Below are 20923 nucleotides of genomic sequence, written 5' to 3' on the forward strand. Positions count from 1 at the left end.
CTACCTCTGGACCGGTTTATGAAACAGAAACAGTTCACCCCTACTAGTACAGTAAAATGGGGTGAGACACTTCAATCCTAACAAACCTTTCTACTAGTGCAACAATACTGCTTCCAGTGTGGATTTGCCTGCAGGTATCAGGCATGCTGCTCTGTACATGCATAACTTGTTAGTCTCTAAAAATCTCAGGCAGCAATTCATAAGACTTCTTGAGGTCCACTTTGAACACTTACACAATCTTAGCATGAGCTCTGGAACTAGTGACAGGAGCCAGGAAAAGCTCCCCATCCACAGAAGGAAGGTCATCAATGTAGACTGCTTCACCAGTGGCGTGCTTTATTCCAGACTGGTGCATAATGGGCCGTCCTACAGGGTCCTGGGGAGACTGGCTCGGCTCTACGTCCTGTACAGTCAGAAACACACACCCAGCAACCCCAGTTAAAAAAAAACCAAATAGTCCTGTTACTCTTAAAGTAATCAGAAAATTAGATGAATGAACAATGCTCATGCTATCATCTTCTGGTTCAATATTGAAAGAGATGTGGCTGCAGGAGGTGACTGCTGCTCCTGGGGATTTCTTTCTCCTCTTTTCTTCTCTTATGGACCCTTCAAAGAGTGACACACAGGCTTGTTTACCTTAGTTATTTTTTTCCTTAGTTATTTACATCAAAGTGACAAACCCAGCACTTTTTCGGAAGGACATTTTCCTCCCTTACTGAATAGTGTAATGAAGCTTTGATAATTTTCTGAATTATTGTCACAAGATTCTGCTCTGAATGTCACCAGTGTCAGGTGGTGCACTATGAGCTATATGCAATGATTTCTAAGATTCGTCTTCCTCACTGAAAGAGTGCAACTGATCATGTAAATCAGTGAGAAACTATGGCCTAAATATTTTCTTCCCAATTATTTCCTTGCACCTGTGTATGAATTTAGTGTCTTATTAATCTTATTGTGCCAAGTTTTTTTTTAATTAATTCAGTGTTTCCAGTTAAGTCTGACACATCAACCAATGTTGCCAACTTCCAGAACACCTTTCCAATTTTTGTGTCAGTATTCATGCTAACTTTTTCCTTTTCTACATTTAGAATTAGTTAATTGCTTACAACTTAAAACGTTTTTACTTCTAAAGCTTCCAGCACACAAGTGCTCAGGCTACACACTTCTGCTTCCTGCACTTTCTGGCACACTGTCTGCTACTGGCACAAAGTCAAGAACAAACACTCTCCACTTGACTGCCTGAAGTTCCTCAAATGGATGGCTCGGCCGAACCACTTCAACATTTCCACCACAGAATGACAACATATTGGGATTTCATGATAAGCATTCTCTTTTTCTCATATTCATTTTAAAAGCTTAATAATATCCAAATGAAGGAGTGCAGACAAAAGATATGGCCTTACAAAACCTAAAATTTCTAAAATAGAAATTTAAAGTGGAAAAACTCAGATTTTCTGGGTTTCTAAATTTCCATTGTTCAGTGCCAATTGATCTGAGTAACAAATTGTTTCAATTTCTGATGTTCAGTCACTTTATTACAGATGGGGAATAAACTGGGGAAAAATCACAGAGAAACAATCCCCTTGATCCTGGCTCCTCTTACTGCCTCTTGCCTTTTTTTTTAATAACAACTCTGAAGGAAACTTAAGATAACAATTTGAACAAATTTGAAGTATTTAAAGCTAGTGTTTTTCTAGGGAATATCCAAAAATTAAAAGAAAAACAAGTATTTACCTATATTTCATTTGAATTTTTCTTTAGGTTTTCAAAAGTTGGTATTTTGACTCATGTATTGAGGGTGTCAAAATATCAGAAATCCTTGCTGGTGTTTCCACAATGAACTATTCATATGGTGAGCTCAGAAAATACCAAGCATGTACTTTGCTGCTCTCTACTGTTGATTTAGGACAACCTGCTTGTGTTAATTTGAGCACACAAACATCACACACCATCTTGATTCCTAAATCTACAGTAAGGCCTTAGAGCCCCCTGAGGATCTTGAGATAACAATACTATAGCTATGCTACAGTGTATATGTACTGTACCTGGGCTATTCAATTTTTTTTTGTTGTTTTGTTTTTCATTTCTTTCTAACTGGCTTGCACACCGCAATAAACCAATTTTAAGCAGTCTGACAATGCAGTTTGCTTAGCATATTTATCTTCAAAGAACTGTCTAGAAGAAGCGAGTATACCCCAGAATCTATTTTTACAAAAAAGGATTCTCCAAATGAGATACGGTTAAAGTCTACCACTAAAAGCCTTTTGCTTCCAGTCCTTTGGAAAATCTGAACCTGACCTTCACACCAAAGCTCATGTTTGAACTGTGACTTTTTACCTAGTCTTCTAAAGCACAAAACAATGTCAGAATGAAATCACTTGCCTGATATATTTGGATACTCTGGGGCATTCTGGTTTTGAAATCTTGTAAGACACTCGCATATTCCACAGGTATGCCAGGATAATGGCAAGGATCCTGAAAAGGAAATTAATTACTGCTAAAATTCACATTTTGAACATTACAATTGGAAAAGCCAACAACCAAAATCAAGCACAAAATCTTTATACAGTAAACGCTTTCCAGGCTCAAACTAGAAAGGCCCTAAAACAACAATCTGAAAACAATGTAGAGGTGTTAGGTGGCACTAAATAATATTTAAAAATATATTGATTCAACAAATATGCTTTTTAAAGTAAGTAACAAAGGGACAGACAAAAGAGTTTTGTTTTGAGGTCTGATCAAAAGTGGCTCAGAATCACTCCTGGTACTAAACAATTACCTAGTAATGGCAATTTAGAGGAAAGAGCTCAAGGTAACACAGAAAAAAATGCAAAAGGGATATTCTTCTCTGTAAGAACATATTTAAGACAAAAATAAAAAAGTAAATTACACCTAGAATGTCTTGGCAAGTGAAGCTTTAGCATCATCATCTCCCAGTCAACAGTTCATTCAAGAAGGAGGGTTGTTTTAATATCTACAGTTTTTTTCCAAAGCCTTTATTTCTATTTCATCTATTTGTGTTTTGAATGATAGACAGGGTAAGGTCTCTTGTATATTGTCTTTGGGTCTGGGAGCTTGCTACCGGTATGTTGTTGTATTAATATTGCTCAAATGTCTTTTAAAGCCTTATGTCCAAGGTAAAGATATCTGAGCATCTAAAAGTTAAATGGGCACCTCTCCATCAGTCTCTTTAGGAGTTAAACGCTTAGGTTATTGTGTAGCTCCAAGAACCAAAGACAATGATTTAGCACACTGTACAAACTGCAAGCACTAACATATAGCAGAACACTCCCTTTATTTGCTTGCACAAGAGCAGACACGGGGAACTTGGTTTGCTCAAGCTTGGAGGAGACTGCACTGAGGTCTGCAACATCCTCACCAGGGAAAGTGGAGGGGCAGGTATCGACCTCTTCACTCTGCTGACCACTGACAGGACTGGAGGAAACGGCATTAAGCCAGGAGGAGAGAGCTTTAAGTTGCACATCAGGAAGAGATTTTTCACCCAGAGTGTTTGAGCACTGGAACAGGCTCCCCAGAGCAAAGGTCACAGCCCCTAGCCTGATTTCAAGAAGCATTTGGACAATGCTATCAGGCACATGGTAGGACTCATGTGGTGTCCTGTGCAGGGCCAGGAGTGGGACTCCATGCTCCTGATAGGTCTCCTGTAACTTGGTATATTCCATGATTTTATGAACTAATTTACCATTGTCTTCAATGACTGCGATACTTCCAGGAAAAATCTGTAGAAGAAACTGACCATCAAAGTTTTCTTATAGTCTATATTTTCATCACCAGCTGAGCCTGGAAGAGCAATTTCTTTAAGAACTAGTTTGCATGCTTCATCCAACATTTGTTCATTCCAGCGTCTGTAAGGAAGAATAATAGATACAATCAGACCAGCACTAATAAAAAATAAATACCAATTGCAGTAATATATGTGTACCATCGACCACAGACATAATCCTGCTCACAATGAAGTCAAAATATTGATCCTAATAATGTCTGCAATTTTTAAAATGGTGTAGATCAATGTTGCTCACAGAGCTAAGCTCCCATAAGGAAACTAAGTGCTACGCCAGCATTTTTAAATAAACAAATACATAACTAAACAAACCCTATTACAGCTTTAAAGCTGCTTTAGCACTCTTACTGATTCTCACCATATTGCAGACACTATCCTATGTTTGAAGAAGAGTAGATAAGGATATAGATGCAAAATGTAGATACTTTCAAGGGACTTAATTAGCTGTTACATTTTCTGAAAGCGCTGTCTTCTTCAAGTATTTCAACACTGTTACTTCTTCATAGTTACACGACCGCAGATATCAAAATATTAAGTCTGTTAGATTAAATTTAATCATGTTAAGCATCAAAAAATAGTAAGCACTTCAACTAATGAAACAGTTGCATATTAAATAGCAAAAAAGGCCACTGGGGCTTCATTTAGTGTTGTTTTTCTGCTGCTTGAATTTGCAAATTTTTTCCTCCCAAACTTGGAAAGGTGCTGTAAACTGAGAGGGAAAGTCAGGGACTAGTTCCAGAAATTATTAGGACCTTGTAGATGAAGAGATATTGAAAAGGTGAAGACTTGTGCTTCTAACTTTATTGGGCACATGTAAAGTTCTCAAGCTTGGTATCTTTCAGAGACAAGTTGAGGGACTCAAGAACACTGATGAGAGGATTATCAAAGGTATGGGACAGAGAGTAATTTACCCATCCTTGGCTTTAGGTGCACAACTGACTGATGTATACCTCACCCACTTATCTCACAGCTTATCTTATCTCTCTGCATAATTCACACTGGAGTTGCACTTCATGTGCAAACTCCAAAAGGTAACAATCCTGAAAAGTCATCACTGAGGCTTGATCATTCACTTGAACATACAAGGCATGAGTCAGGCAAATGAAATCCTTCTGTACTTTCATGTCCCAAGGAACATGAACCCAAGCTTTCAAAGCCTATTTGTTCAGAGACACACATGACAAAGATATTTTACCTTCCAATAAGTGTCCAACAGGTTTGTTTTGCACAGACTGTTGAGACAGCACCTCCATAGAAAATGCTTAGATCCTTTATAATGTCTGTACCTTCTTCAAAAAGGACCCTCATCCCAGCATTGGTTATCGGAAGAGCATTTTCCCGCCTTGGTGCTTGTCGAAATGCAGAGACATACTCCCCCTGAGAAAGATCACACAGAAGTGCAGACATGTAAATATCTGAAAGTAGAACTTGTTATTACACTATGGGAAGCAAGAGAACAGAAAATGAAGAGCACAAATTCAACTTCCCGAGTATTCAAGACCATGCACTTTCTTCCCTTCATCTGTCAGTAGCTTTACCATCTTTGATTTTCTAGCAGCTCATACCCAATCCCCCATCCCTACACAGTTCACATGACTTAGATTTTTCGTGGTAGGTAACTGGAAGACAGGGATTTTGTGGAGCTGTATTTATAACAAGACCATAAGTTTAGAGGCTTCAAGGTATTGCCAAACTTCAGTATTCAGATAACATAACCCAAAATTCTCTTCTAAGATCCCATATCCACTCTTGCAAACCCAGTATCAGTTAAAGACTATTATTCAGTTCAGCAACATTTATGGAACCATCACACACACATCCAATCTTATCCCATTTTAAAGAAAAATCCTCAGGAGATGACAATGCTTTACCTATTTGATGACAGCCATATCACAGGTGAGCAGCCTGCTTTGGTGAGCACAATGGCAACTTGTCCAAGACCCCTTTCCATAGGAGATCTAGACAATTGCTATTGCCCTCATCATTTTAGGGCAAACTTTTTTCTGAGTATTACTCTTTATGTAGCATTGCCAGCTACCTGCTGAGTTGTGTTTTTTGGCTAAAACTGGGAGACAGTATGGCACTGAAATGAATACATGTAAGGAATTCAGAAAGTAAGCAGTAACAGTGCTAGTTTAAACAAATGCATTATGCTTCTTCTTGCTCTTTATTTCATAGTCTTTAACTCTGCATAAAGCAAATCTAAACAAACTAATAACTTACCTTCCTAGAATAGGGTATATGGACAGAGATTAAGATCTCTTCTGGTGTAATGGTATTGTTACCAACTCCATCTGCAAAAATATCACTCATAGGAATCTGTCGCCTTTGTCCTAAAAAAAACCCCAAAATAATGCAAATCCAGAAAATTCCATACAATCATGCAATTAACACAATATCAATAGTATTTTAACAGACAAGAAATACCTGCTGCCTTCCTGAATAAATAACTGCTACAGAGCTTATATAAAAAAACTATCAGTGGTATGTTCTATAAATTTAAATGGTTGTTCCATCTTCCATAACACCATAATGCCAGATGCCTAAAAAAGTATCCAGAGGTCAATTCCCATTCTGTAATCCTCCCTTCCAATACTGCCATGATGATCCCACCCTCACTCCTGTCAATCTATTCCAGATCTCTGCAGCTGCTGTCATAACTACCTTTCATTCTAAAACATACAAAAAGAGGAAGTAAACTGAGTGGTAAAGAACTGCTGCAAAAGCAAAAAAATATTAGGAGGGAGGGGCTTTTGTTGTTTAGGTTTTGGGTTTATGTCTTCTTTTCTTTGTTTGCTTTTCCTCTGAGATTCTGAAAATTTCTAGCAGTCCAGAAAGAAATAAATGCTATTGCTTTTTCCTTTCTCTTTTTGATATTTTATTCTGAAAGTGACCATATTTGTTATTCTATAATGTATATTATGAAAGTTAAAATTTTCAGAAGGGATGATGACAAAATTCTGCAAGGAACCTAAATCTCTAAGAGCCCTTTAAACACTTAAATGCTACAGAGACAGGCTATCTCCTCCTACCTCTTGAAGCGAGATTGAGCATGCAGTTGCTGGCTGCCAGAACAGGATTCAAGTCTGAGGTTGATTTTCTACTTATGATGTTTCCACCAAATGACTTGAAAAAATAAAGTAGTTTATGTTACCTTTCTCTGTAAACATCATATTTTTATGTTAAATGACCATATGACATGCAAACTGTATGTACATTTATACATATTGAAAGCTATAAAGAGGTATTGATAGAAAATTCATGGCAAAATTAAAAATGCAAGTTCTACATGTGGTCAGGACCAACTTCACATTAGTTACAAATTTTTTCGAACTGCAATTGCAACTAATTCCCAACATACAGCAACATTTCTTATCTGTTCTCCGCCCAGAGTTGTCAGGTGCTGCAAGACAGCACAGAAAACCCTTGTCTTCTCTTCAGGGAACTCGGCAATTGCATTTGTCAAGAAGTCTTTCACTAGAGAGAGGCTGCAGGCAGCTCCCAGAGTTAATCCTGTAACCAAAAGATAATGAAAGTCCAGTGTGTGCATTGCTTTATTGCCTGGGTTTTAAAGTGTCTTCAGACTGTAGAGTTAGGACAGCTCATGTGAGCAAAGGCAGATAAAAGGAGAGGGGCCTTTGCATTTTAAAGGAACTGGAACCTTTCATTTCAGGAGACTAAGGGTAAAATCCCTAGAAATGATGAAATAGAACTAATACCTCACCTCTTCTGCTGAAAGGGAAATCCCTTCTCTGCTTCCAGCTGCAAATCCCAACTGCTTCCCTTGCACCTTGCTTTGACTAAGTAAACATTTAGGAGGTATTTCACCAAAGGTGAGTCAGCTTCAAAATGCTTTCAACAGACTCTTCCTATTTTTAAGCATGACTTTCATCCTAATTTGATCTTGGCTTGCATAGGTACATTCCAGTTATTCTTTCTAAAGTGTAGGTAGGTAGCATTGGCAGCAAAAACCCAAATGGTCCTAACAATGAAGACAGTATCATTTTCCCCACTAGAAAGAGAACTTGTATGTATTTACTTGAGAAGTTTTTTTGTAAGATTATACTGCTAATTTTTTTGTAAATGGTACACAGTTCCCTTCTATTAAAAATAATTTTTTACATAATAAATGAATGTTTTCAATGAATACTGGGATTCAATTAAATGTATAAATGAAAATATAAATAAATTTAATGAATTTTAATTAAAGCAATATTAATTTTTGCGTATTTAAAAGAAAAAATTAATCAAAATATGTTTTGCATTTCAATCTGATTAAAGAGAGAAAATGCTATTCCTGGCTGGCAAACTAAACTGCATATCTCTTGTTTTAGAACTAGTAAGCCTCACCTTCAAATACCTAGGTTTTATTTACACATTTTAAAGAAGGAGCAAGCATTCTCCTAGCTTCTTTTCAATTCCTAGCTACTTTTCAGCTAGGAACAAACTAGTCTTTGAATAAAACTGGATGACTGATCAGAAATAAAATAGATATTCTAAATGCAATGACAGAACTATCAAACACAGTTTACCACTTAAAAAAAAGTGGCTTCAGGCATATAGCAAGTAATTTCATCAGATATGACTTTCCTTAAAACTTTGGCTATAAGCTTGTACAAGGTAGCTTTTATTCAATTACTTTAGACCATTATAATAAGTTGAAACCTAATTCTAGTTGTATTTCTAATCCACCAGAAATTATTTAAAACCCAAAACCTAGTCTAGATAAAAAAACCTCCATGCTCATTATAAACATGCAAGTTGAGGTACAAAATTGTTAACCTATTATAATTAATGCTGTTGTGATTGAGAACAAGATTAGTTAATGCACATCAGCAATGCCAGTTTAATCACATCCTTTTTTCTAACGTAACCAAGCATGCCACATGCTAACTCTCCCAGTGGTTTTGTATGGGTGTCTCTCTGCTATTCAGCAGAGGCTGGTACAGCAGTCACAAAGCAAATCCTGCATGACTGATCACCAGAACCACTTTTACCAGAATAACCATCCTCGCACTAAGGCCCAAGATATTGCCAGTCAGCTCTGCACTGCACCATGAAGACTAAGTCATCCTGCACTGTGCTGTTGGCAACAGCCCCCTTGACCTGGGAAAGAGCCAAGCATGCTTAGGAATGAGTTGCCCAGCACTCTGGAATGGTGCAGCATTCCTTACTGCAAAGAAATCTTCTATTTTGGAAAAAAGTGAAGTCTACTGACCATCATCTGTGTATTTCAGCACATTCATATCTGGAATCCTTGCAGGAGCAATAAGAACTGGATAGAACACACCTCTGAATTTCATGTCAGGTCCTACAAGATAGGAATAGACTTGGACAAAAGGCTTTTCCATAAAGACAACTCCCACATACTGGAAAGAAAGCTTAAGGATGAAGATGCAAAAAGAACAACAAACGTAGCCCCATTCCTCTCATGCACACTGGAACTAAAGCAACAGGAGCTGTTCTGATCACATACATACCCACACCGGTGTTCCCAACCACAAGAGGTGCTTTAGGGTGGGTGGCTTTCAGATCCAGCAGTTCATCCAAGTTTATGGGAGAAATCCATGTTACTCGCTCCCCATGAAAAACCAGAGTTCTTTTTGGTTGATTTTCTGCCATTCTCTGATGGAGAAACATGGCAGATTTAAATATTTAGACATATAGACAGAAGTGAGATCTAACACACACTAGACTGAAAGTCAAAAATGTTCTTAAACAACAGCAGTTCTACATAATCCTTTAAAATTGGACAAAAAGGGGACAGAAATGTTATGCTGGCTAATATTTGCACAGTGGTGAAAGTTGAGTTTGTGTGGGTGAAACGCCTTCAAGTAATTCCAATGGGCTAATAAACAAGAATGATAATAAACATTCTCCTAGCAAAAGACGTAGGGATAGATCCTGCAGTTGCTAAAACTGTTAGAAAAGCAATAAAAAATACTTAGGGAGGTATTTGCCCACTTAGCTTGCTTGAAGAGCACCAATGGCACTGGTGCACATGCACTTCAGTGTCTCTGGCTGTTCTACCACTGTTCTCCGATCATTTGGAAATAGCTTGTGAACCAGCTCTGGTACAAACACACAGTCACAAACTGCTGTCCTGCAGTTACCAACCTTTCTCCAGAAGCAGTCAGCTAACTACAGATAATCTGGCTTTGAATCTCTACACTGATAATAAAGTAAAACATACAGCTTTTGTTTTCTAGAGCAAATACTGCTGTCCATAATTAAGGGTGCCTAACACTTTCCATTCCAGCTGTTTTATATTTGGCATGCCTTAATCACTGGGGCTAAACACTCTGACCTGTGTGGCTGAGAACAGACTAACACAACTATTAAGCCACAAAATTGTTTTCCAGTGTTAAAAATTGTTTGCCATTCAGTTTGCTGTCAAGTATTTGCATCTTCAGCTGCTAGACTGCAAACCCAGTTTGGGTTGCTTCTTTATCTTCTCACCTAACTCTGCAAATTCATTTTCCTGATATGACTTTTTTTGGTATGTGAATATTCAACAAGCTTACTGGGCAAAAAACTAAAAAGGAGTATAATAACATTAAAATGTTTTGACATTTCATCTGATGAATTACTGCTAAGCAGGACTTAAGAATTCTGAACAGAGCATGAGAATAGTCTATAAGCAGCAAAAGGTACCATTAGTTCTGGAGGGAATATAAGCTCCTGGGTGGGATCTAAGGGCTGGAATTCATCTGTTGAAAACAGGTGGGTGGACACCTTAAAAAGAAAGCAAAGACCAAGAATTTTCTCTCATTATTCATTTCATACAACAAAAACAAAAGCAAAGCCAAACCAACAGACTGCCACTGAAGTCAGTACAAAAATTAGTCTTTCATTGTCATTTGGATTTGTTGTTAAATCACCATGCATCATTTGGAGGTGCTGAGGTGAAAGAAGTGTTCATAATATTTTCTTAAATTTTACTGCTAACACAAATGACAGTGCAGAAGCAAGAAACTGAAGGACTAAGTACAGGCTTCCTGTAGTTCTACTACAACAAATTAGTTTCATGCCAACCTAAAGTACTCAAAATCCAAAGAAGTAGATAGATATTACTGAAAGAAAATTAAGAACAAGGTGAAATATTTGTATGGATAAGAGGTTTCACATAAAACCATAGCGCTAGTTTTTAAGAGTGCATCAATTCTTCAGACTCAGGTCAGAAGTCTTCCTAAGAGACCAGTACTTAGAGCATCACTGATCATTGATTTAAGCAAATTTCACATATGCCCTAATGTCTTTCACAACATAATTCTCACTGTATTGGTAGAGCTCAGACTATTAATATTACTGAACCTGAAGAGCTGTTCAAATCTCAGCTCTGGAGACCCAAACTACCATATATGAACTATATGGCACATCAGAGCCTCCACATACAAATACACACATAGAATCCTCAATTTTTCAAAATATTTCTTAATTTCTTGTGAGGAATAATAAAATATCTTATTTATCAAATACTATATGCAATATTCTAAGTTTTATACTGAAGTAGGGTCAGTAATATATTTAAAATTTACCTTCTCTTCATTGTCAAACAAATCATCTTCCTGATCCAAGCAACATTTTCCATTTGCTTCCCTTTGACAACAAATGGATTCCTAAAATAGGAAAATCCCATTAGTGAAATACTGCCCAGAATGGCAATGAGTTAAAGCTCATAAGGTAACAGTGACTCTGTATTTCAATAAAGTTCTAAATGAAGTTTAATAACAAGCCCAATTAGAAGGATTAAGTGTTAAAGGAGTGACATTAAAAAATAATTTCAAGTCATCAAATGTTAACATCCTTAATACAAAATAATTCCTACTATGTAGAATTCTTTTGACATTGTGAGAGCAGATGCAGATGGTCTGTATTGTTTTCTTTACCAGATGTTCATTCCCATTTCTCCTCAGTAGGTTTCTGACACATCGCATTGCATGATAAATTCTAAGAATATGGACTGAAATTCTGCTTTTATTCATGCCAGTACTAACCCACAGGGAGTTACTTCAGATTACTCTTCATAATCTAGGCTAGACACCATGTTCACTTGTGTTTATCAGTTTTTCTAATGGGTTAGGCCATTTACTCAGAATGACATCTTTAAACAGAGGGAAGGGATGATCTCAGTGAAAGCCTTGATGGCTTCTATATGCATATACACTGATAGCCCCAACCTAGCACTCCTATTGCCACTACTTCTTACCTTACAGAAGGTTTTACAGGCATCTAGGATTGGCCTGTATCCAGTACAGCGGCACAAGTTTCCTGAAGGAAGGAAATCAGTCAGAAAAAGCTTTGCTCTAATGTGGCTTTAGAATGTTGTGTCTTTATATGAGTCTTGTGTTTTTGAAGCTCAAGGAGAAGTGTTAGCTCTTAAAAAGGACAAAATAGAACAGTGTCACAAGACATCGGACCCTGCAGCTCCTGACAAAAAATGCTGTTGTTTCAAGGGGAGTACAAAATAGTTGAGATCTGCACTAGAGTGAATGCTGGCTACAGCTCAGTATGCAAGAGAATAAGAGATTGTACAGTATCTTTTATCCAAAATGTTCTCTTTCCCCCGACTTTTTTCTAGAGGTGAAGGAAGCTAACATTACACCTCGAAGTCCACCACACAGCAACAGGAAATGTCTTTGGCTCCACTGTGACTCTAGAGCACAACAGATGACAGAAGGCTACTTTACCTACAATAAATGCTCACACTTTTCCTTACTGAAGATAGTCTGCATCTCTCTGTCTTATCTGTTTAAATCCTACTGCAAAGGGCCTGTCCTGCAAGGCTTATTACATTCTCAACACCAGATATAAAGGGACCTTGGAGATGCTCAGATGCAGCTGCTTCTCCAATATGACATAATTCTTGTACATCTGATTTTAAGCACTTCCAAAGATACATATGGGGATAATTTGAACACCTGAAACAATCTACAGCTCCATGTTTCATTTTCCAGGAGAAAAGAATGACAGGGAATACAAGGTCTCCATCCAGTAGCAACTCTTCTAGAAAGCACAGTTTGTAAGAGTACATCATCCATGCATGCACACATGTATACTCACACGGACAGGCATTCACACAGACAAAGCACCTGAAGAAATGCTTCAGGAACACACCTGCAAACTAAAAAGTGGCAATATTTACCAGCCAGAGCTGCAATCATCTGCTCTGAAGTTGGTTCTGGGTGGTTTCTTAGCAAAGTGTATATGGACATCACCATTCCAGGTGTGCAGAAACCGCACTGGGAGCCATGGCACTTGGCAAGTCTTTCCTGAAATGAAATACCACAAACAACACTCCTTCCAGCACTCATCTCCATTCTAATATATGCTCTCTTAAATGGGAGATGCCATACAAAATGTTGCCTTGGCAATAAATCAGACTTTTGAAGTAAAACGCTTAAAGCAATATAAAAATAATTATTTTGGGTGTGATGTTCATGCACATCTTACTAAAGAAGCTAATCAGCTTTCAGGAGACTTCTGTCTTTTTTGCACTTATACTAAAGCAGGAGCCAAAGGGACATCGTCCAAGATGTGTCATTAGCCCAAAGAGACGAAGCCTGACCCACTTCAACAATCATTACATGCCGACTACTTGATCAGACTGTCAATATTAAAGTAAGCTCCGTCATCAGCCTTGATCAATCAATCACTAGAAAACAATGTTGCCCTCTGTTGTCACTTAGCAGGGAAAACAACAATCTTATGAAATTCCCATGCCCTAAAAGCACTGCCACTAAAGCCATTCCATCCAAAAAAGAAATCAGTAATCTTCCTATACAGTGATACTGCACTCTCACCTGAACTGGATGAATCCTGGTTTTTGTACTTCCAATACCTTCCACAGTAGTCACAGCTGCACCATACAAGGAGCAAATGGGAAGCAAACATGCATTGGCTGAATAGTGTCTTCGGAACATAAAGGAGAATAAAGAACATGAATATTATTTTAATAAATAAGTATGAGTATTATTTTACAGTCAATCAAGACATAGTTCATACTTACAAAGCAGCCACTATTAACATTTGGAATGAGAAGGGATCACTTTCTAGCTATGCCTCTTGTCCCCCATATGAAAGCATATCTATGAGGACAATTCCATGGAATTTACATCTTCCTTAATATCTCAGTCTTTTCTAATTGCCCTCTTGTCTCTACTGCCCACAAAGAATCTGTCAACTGTATTTTGAAGGAGGAAGATAGGGAAAGGAAGATTGGTGTAGTCATTAGAAGGAAGTAAAGAATTACTGCTGCAAATTCATAATCAAAATTCAAAGTAAATTCTGATGTAAAATAAATATCATTGTTCCTAAACAGGAACAATGTTGCAGCATAAGCCACAGCATATGTTGCAGTTGGGAAGGCCACGATACACAGAGTATCATCACACAATTCCAGAAAGCTTCAACTCACACAGAGTAACACCATACCACTTCAGAAGGCTTCAGGCATCTGCCCATACAGAGTCACGTCACTTCAGGAGGCTTCAGGTGTCTGCCCCTCTTGTTCTTTAGCCCAGCCTTTTATCCCCTCATGCTGATGCACTGCCCCTGTGTGCCCTCTGCTCCCTTGGGTGGTTGGTCAGTGCACCTGGCACTCCACGGCTCATTGCTGTCAGTGCTGCTCACCTGACCTACACAGCTGTACCCAATGGGGATGGGGCTCGGCCACAGCCCCACTCCCAATCACCACAAACTGTGCCTACAGAACAACACACCAAAATGAAAATTCTTCAAAACTTTTAATAATTTCATTTAAAATATTTGGCTTTTTAATACAGTTGAAATGTGGGGTTTTTTTTTTTTCAGGAGTCTGCTTTAATTTTAGCTCTTTCATTAACTTTAAAAATTTTCATTTGTTTTGCATTCCAATATAATGTAACTGTACAAAAGGACAACTGAAATGTTTTTTCTCCACCCAATAAACACTTCAGTGTACAATGACATGTAACCATTTAACAATTTGACTGGAGTTTTCTCAACTTAAAAGCAATTTATTCCAGTTTTTAGCTTAATGACTCAAACTCAAACTTTGGGTTTGAGTTTCAAAATCTTTATTTCTGTGGGTGGGATGTAACGGATGGAGCTCAGTTTAAAGGGCTGGTAAGACTGACACTTCTGCCTACCCCACCTTCCCACCAGTTGTATGACAGTATGCTGGTTTTGGCAGGGATAGAGTTAACTTTCTTCACAGTAGCCAGTGTGAAGCTGTGCTCTGGATTTGTGCTGGAAACGGTGGGTGCTGATAACACAGGGGTGTTTAGTTACTGCAGAGCAGGGCTTACACAGAGTCAAGGTCTTTTCTGCCTCTCACCCCACCCCACCAATGAGGAGGCTGAGGGACACAAGAAACTGGGAGGGGACACAGCTGGGACAGCTGACCCAAAATGCCCAAAGTCATATTCCATGTCATATGGCATCATGTGCAGCATAGAGAGCCAAGGGAAGAAAAAGAAGGGTGGAAGCTTTGGAGTGATTGTGTTTGTCTTCCCAAGTAACCATCACAGATGATGGTGTCCCAGTGGTGGCTGGACATCTGCCTGATGATGGGAAGTAGTGAATAAACTGCCAACTTTGCTTTGTTTGCACAAGCAGCTTTTGCTTTATCTATTAAACTGTCTTTTCTCAACCCATGAGTTTTCTCCTTTACCATTCTGATTCTCTGCCCCATCCTGCTGGGGAGAGTGAGTGAGCAGCTGCATGGTCCTCAGTTACCAGCTGGACTTAAACCACCACACAGAGCTGTAGGTAGGAGCCACACTCCAGAGGTCAAGTCAAAGGGTCTTAATACCTTCTACAACCTCTTGCAGGGGCTATGAGTATTTATAAATAAATCAAGCATTTGAGTATGATAGTTCAGCAAATTTACAATACAGCTGAATCAACAGCAATTTTTACATCATTCTCCTTTTGGATTAAAGTGATCCTTCCTCTAGATACTTTTACTATTAAGTTCTACAACTCTCTTTTTAAGGTTTCATATCCGGAAATGGCATAAACAACCACAAAATTTTCTGCATGTTTCAAAATATTCTGTTGAGGATACCGTATCTTCTTTGAAGCTGGATCATAAGTTGATATCATCACTGTGCAAGCACCACAGCCACCTCCTCCACAGCCATACTTAGTTCCTGTAAGACAGACTGAAAATGTGGTCATTAGGGAAAATAATTATCTGGTTCCATTCTGGGCTTTATTTCACTCAAAGGCCTGAGACCATCTTTTTTCCTAAACCACCAAGGAACACAGAATTTGCTTGGTATCAGCATACGTACTGGAATCCTTTCTATATTGGAATAAAATTTTCAGTGAAAGCAAGATGGAAGCTAAGGAATTACATTACCAAAATCGTCTTCTCAAGAAAACAGAAAACTTGATTATAATTTATTTTGGAAGAGGAGTAAGTTGGGACAGAAAAGGAAAGTGAAAAATACTTATCCAAGCAAACATTTGAAAAGAAGAAATATGTAATGGGCAAACCAGCTATATATCTGGAATTCCAGTGGAACACTAAAACCAATTTCCCAGTTTCTCCCAGAAGGCCCATTCATAGTCAGGATATTTGCCTTGCATCTCATCTGAAGGATCACACTTCTGAGAGAAGTGCTCATTTCTGTGAATCTGGAACAGTGACCAGTCTAAAACTGTGAATCAATAAACAGCTATTTTCATGTTCCAAAGCCACCAAAAGGATGATGCCTTTTTGCCCCTCAAAATTCCATCAGCCTCAGGTTCTCATCACAAAACCTCCTGTTTACCAGGAGAGAGACTATTACAAAGCCTGGGGACTTTTATTCTGTCAAGCTACTCACCCCTAGGTTTTTAGACTTCTTTATGAGGTGGGAGGGGAGGAACACAGATAAACACATATTCATTGTGCCTGATGGCATAATTTGTGTGTTTAAAAAGTCAGGCTAAAAATACAACTGCTCAGCTGAAGAATATTTGGATTAAGAAAGAGACATCATTTAGTGTGGTTGATTTCTCTTAAAGGAATCACAACTTCCTTAATCTGGTAGTTAAGCATTGAATTAAAATTTCTTAGAATTTTACTTGAATAAGGTTTTCATGAGTGACTTTAGGGAACAGACAAGAAAAGGATACGCCTCTTTCGAAGATAAGCCAAGAGCATTTGTTCAGGATCAGCATTTTTCTCTATTATCTACAGCAAGAAAGTAAAAACAAGGTTTTATTAAGAAACCAAGGCCTTTCAAAATTCAGGGCACAGACTACATTCACACAAAGCCAGAAGAGAATCCTTTCTGGCTCCCTCTCATAGAACTACACTAATTGGCAAACACCACAGGATAGTTTAGGCTCCTTTTGGAAATTCCTTTGCAGATACATACACTTCCAGAACCTACACCATGCAAGTACTAAAAATAACTGCTGCTCAGTGAAATGTTATACTAGGGAGCCGACCTTCGGCCACACTAGAAATAAAAATGCAGAACTTTAAAGACAGCATAAATAATTAACTAAAGATTTGCAGATTTTAAGGCCTCCCTGGCATTCTGACATACTGGAATAAACATTACAGGAAGTTTGTAAGGCTATCAGCAGTAGCAGTTTCTTTTCTCGTTTTATTTATATTCACCTTCACCTTCTGTAAGAAACTGATGACAGAGAGTAACAGAAATACCCACATTCTTGATTGAGTACAGTATTTCTTATTTGGTCACTTCGAATCAGCTAATTCGTTACACTTGCTTTGGATCAACAGCCAGTCCTTGCAATATTGTCATCATGCTCAATAGTCCAAATTTAGGCACTAAAGTCTTGCTTTCAGTTGTGCCTGTGAAAACCTGACACCATCAGAGATGAGAAGCCAGACATCCAAATGAAAAAAGGGGTTTGCTTACCAGCCAAGTTTGATACTCAGCTGAAAGTGTGTTTCACTTTAACACAGTTTTTCTCCCAAACACGGCAGAGCTAGCCAAAATGGGACGCACTCACCCAACCTTCTTCTGGAGGTTTGTGCGAGGATTCGGTTACACTCATATGAATAAGTCTGAGGAAGCCAAATCGGTGCCCTCCGGGGTTCCTTCAGCCCCTCTCTCTCCGGGCTATACTCACCTTCCTCCCGTTCACATAGAAAACGAGCTCGTCAGCCGGCGCGGCCCCTGGCAGAGCCATCGCTGGCAGGCCGGAGCCGGGAGCAGCAGGGAAGCCGCGCAGCTGGACGTGCCCCGTTATGCGGGGCGGGGTCGCGGCGCAGCGGGGCGGGCGCGGAGAGCGGGGCCGAGTCAGGCGGTAACACCGTCGTTGTTTTCAAAGTTCTGAGCTGACTGCAAATATTGACTGACTTCAGCCTCCTCAGGTGTTATTTAAGTGTTGGAAAGCTAAGCCATACCTCGCACTTTCTCAAAGGACACAGGTGCTCCTGCAGAGCAAAACGGCAGCATTAACACTGTGCACTGTTATCAGGTTCTTATAATAAAATCACCAAGAGTAATTTTAAATTGGGGTCAAACCCAGCAATGTAGTGTTCATGAGACCAATGGGATTTTTGGTTATATTTGCATTCACAAAATAATCAGCAGCAAGGTCCAGGTATCATAACCATTTGTAAGGGCTACTTGTGCAGGCAAGGTTTTATAGAAAAAATACTTTCCTCTTTTTGTATAATCAAAATATATCGAATTAATTTCCTACCAAATTTAAATTACATTGAGTAAAAATGAGAAAAAGCAACTTTAAAGCTAAAAAAAGAAGTTCAAATTACCTTATCCTCAGGAAAATTATCCTAATTCCTGGTGATGGCTACAAATTGATTTTTATGTCAAAAATCATGAGCTGCTTTTAAATAATTTTTCTGGAAAGAGCTTCTAATTTATCAAATGACCTGGTAAAACAAGCACATAGTGAAGGTTCAAAGACAATGCAACATTCTCTATGCTGCTTTTATGTGATCATTTTGTGTAACAATAAAAAGAAATGCAACCTAGGAAATAACAAAGTGGGTTTTCTCTGTGTTCTGTTATTGAACTTCAATTTGAGCAACAAGAGTGAGGATGGAGAAAACAAGCAAAGAAGGGCAGTAGCAATAATATGATTTTACAGTTACTTAAAATAACTTCTGTGATCTTCAGGCCACTTTCTTTATCCTTTTTTACTTGGAAGGATATCTGTACTAAAGGAATGGAAGAAATGAAGGCATAAAGCCTCGGGCCTTTTACTTTTATTGAAAATTACATGCTTGTGTTTGGGACACACTAGCAGTCTAGCTGGTAACACCTGAGGCTGTGTGGAACAACAAGACCTTCACTGAAAAAGTAATTAAGCCCATCCCCAAAGCGATTATTTATTTTCTGAGAAGATAAAGCATGTGCCTCTGTTTCTAGCTTTCAAACCACAGGCAGTAGAGAGAAACAACCATTTAAAAAAACACTGTGTTTTGCTTCTACAGTGCCAGCACTGGGAACACAAGTTTTAACAGGTATTTCTTGAGGGTTTCTAATGACACAGCTGATGATGTTGATAAATAGTAGAAGCTAGCAAGAACATTTCAATTAAAAATAAAATAAATTAATTACAAAGTTGGTAATAAAAAACAAGGAAAATGCTTAATAATTTCTATATGTACTTCTTTCTAAAAAATAACATTGAAAAAGGATGGAATCTATCTTCCCAACAATTTCTGCACCTCTTCATAATAGTCTTGCTAATGGAGTGACATACACAGCATGCAAAGAATAAAGTCTGTCTGCTGAAACTTCCCAGATAATGTTAACAGCTGTTTTGCAGTACAGATGACATTGCCTGGGTGATGAGGTAAGTTTTTTATTGGAAGAATTTTCATACTGATTGAATACTCTATTTGTATGGCAAGGTTCTATATGACAATACCTTGCTCTACTTACTGCTGTACATTTACAATCTTTACATGATCTTTGCAACTGGTAATCACAGCTAGACAACTCTCTGTTTAGGGAATAAATGTAAACTATCTCATTAGTGATACATTTAACTCTAACTTCATACATGGGAAGCCCTACAGGATCTTGAGGAAGCTGCCTTAGGGCTACAGACCATAGTAAAATAACCACAGCAGAAAATAGTTTTGGTATTACTTAAGCATTTGTAAATAATACCTTTACGCCTCTTGGTGTTTATTGTTATAGTTCCAGACTTACATGTAGAATGTACACACCTGAAATGTTATATCCAGGAGTGTATTTTGACATGTGTGAGTCCCTTTTCTGTCAAAATACACAGCTGAAATTCTGGCAACTCACCGCAGAAGGACGTAGGTTCCTCCTATTGAACTTGAGATTCCTCTTAGCACATTTCTCCAGCCTGACCAGATCCCTCTGAATGGTGACAGAATCATGGGGTATTTCAGCCACTCCTTCCAGTTTCAGATCAACTGCAGACTTGTGTAGGGTGCACTGGCTCATACAGATTGTTAGTGAACGTGTTAATCACTGCTGGCAGCAGTGTGAAACCCTAAGGAGCTCTAATGTTTTGCCTCCAGCTGGACCATTTGGCACTAATCACAACCTTCCAGCTTTTCAACTCACCTCACTGTGCCCTTAACAAACCCATACTTTGTCAGTTTGTCTGTGGAATGCTGTCAGAGAAAATGTCAAAAGCCCTACTATAATGGAGAAAAACATCTAGTGCTCTGCCCTCACCCACCAAGCTAGTTGGAGAAGACTATCCGGTTCATAAAGTCTGATTTCCTGATTACAAATCAATGCCACCTTCTTGTCTTTAACACGTGTTAAAGGACTATTTTCTCCATCAGCTTCCCAGCTTACAATGTAATCTACAATGAAGTACAAAGAGTACATTTAAAAGAATGTTTTAAAGCATATGTTATAATTTTAAAAGAATATATTGTATTTTAAGAATATACTTTTAAAGAATACATTATAAATTTAAGAATATCAGTTACACCTCTTAAAGAGACATGCTGTATTAGACCAAAGGTCAAGCTAACCAAAGAACTGTCTCTAAAATTGTCAGCAGGGAATGTCCTTGGAAAAGGTACAAAAATTGGTCAAAGGCATAGTAAGACTTCTCCACAATCATCTTCCAGGCTTTAAAAATTTGCAATTCAGGAACATCCTGTGCCAGAAATGGTGTTTCTGTTAATTCCTCATAGATGTTTCT

The 20923-nt window shown here is 38.4% G+C and overlaps 1 protein-coding gene across 3 annotated transcripts in view; it reads right to left on the reverse strand.

The window, feature by feature from the left end:
* The window catches only part of AOX1 (aldehyde oxidase 1), a 38550-nt gene extending 20552 nt beyond the window's left edge, over positions 1 to 17998 (reverse strand). Inside the window, exons 1-17 of one of the 3 annotated variants that reach the window (XM_041403222.1) lie at positions 17882 to 17984; positions 16910 to 16967; positions 15852 to 15948; positions 13606 to 13714; positions 12948 to 13074; positions 12012 to 12073; positions 11341 to 11421; positions 10457 to 10537; positions 9283 to 9427; positions 9021 to 9113; positions 7164 to 7315; positions 6835 to 6928; positions 6026 to 6135; positions 4998 to 5179; positions 3704 to 3866; positions 2383 to 2475; positions 234 to 403 (exon numbers count right to left, since the gene is read on the reverse strand). In XM_041403222.1, coding sequence (XP_041259156.1) covers positions 234 to 403; positions 2383 to 2475; positions 3704 to 3866; positions 4998 to 5179; positions 6026 to 6135; positions 6835 to 6928; positions 7164 to 7315; positions 9021 to 9113; positions 9283 to 9427; positions 10457 to 10537; positions 11341 to 11421; positions 12012 to 12073; positions 12948 to 13074; positions 13606 to 13714; positions 15852 to 15948; positions 16910 to 16967; positions 17882 to 17941 — 1877 coding nt within the window. In that variant the 5' untranslated portion in view covers positions 17942 to 17984. Of the gene's footprint in view, positions 1 to 233; positions 404 to 2382; positions 2476 to 3703; positions 3867 to 4997; positions 5180 to 6025; positions 6136 to 6834; positions 6929 to 7163; positions 7316 to 9020; positions 9114 to 9282; positions 9428 to 10456; positions 10538 to 11340; positions 11422 to 12011; positions 12074 to 12947; positions 13075 to 13605; positions 13715 to 15851; positions 15949 to 16909; positions 16968 to 17761 lie in introns of all 3 variants that reach the window. The other 2 variants (XM_041403221.1, XM_041403220.1) reach the window with 2 other exon arrangements.
* Between the last annotated feature and the right edge of the window lie 2925 nt (positions 17999 to 20923).

Source organism: Onychostruthus taczanowskii, unplaced genomic scaffold (genome assembly GCF_017590055.1).
Source record: "Onychostruthus taczanowskii isolate IOZ18803 unplaced genomic scaffold, ASM1759005v1 scaffold20, whole genome shotgun sequence".
Lineage (NCBI taxonomy): Eukaryota > Metazoa > Chordata > Aves > Passeriformes > Passeridae > Onychostruthus > Onychostruthus taczanowskii.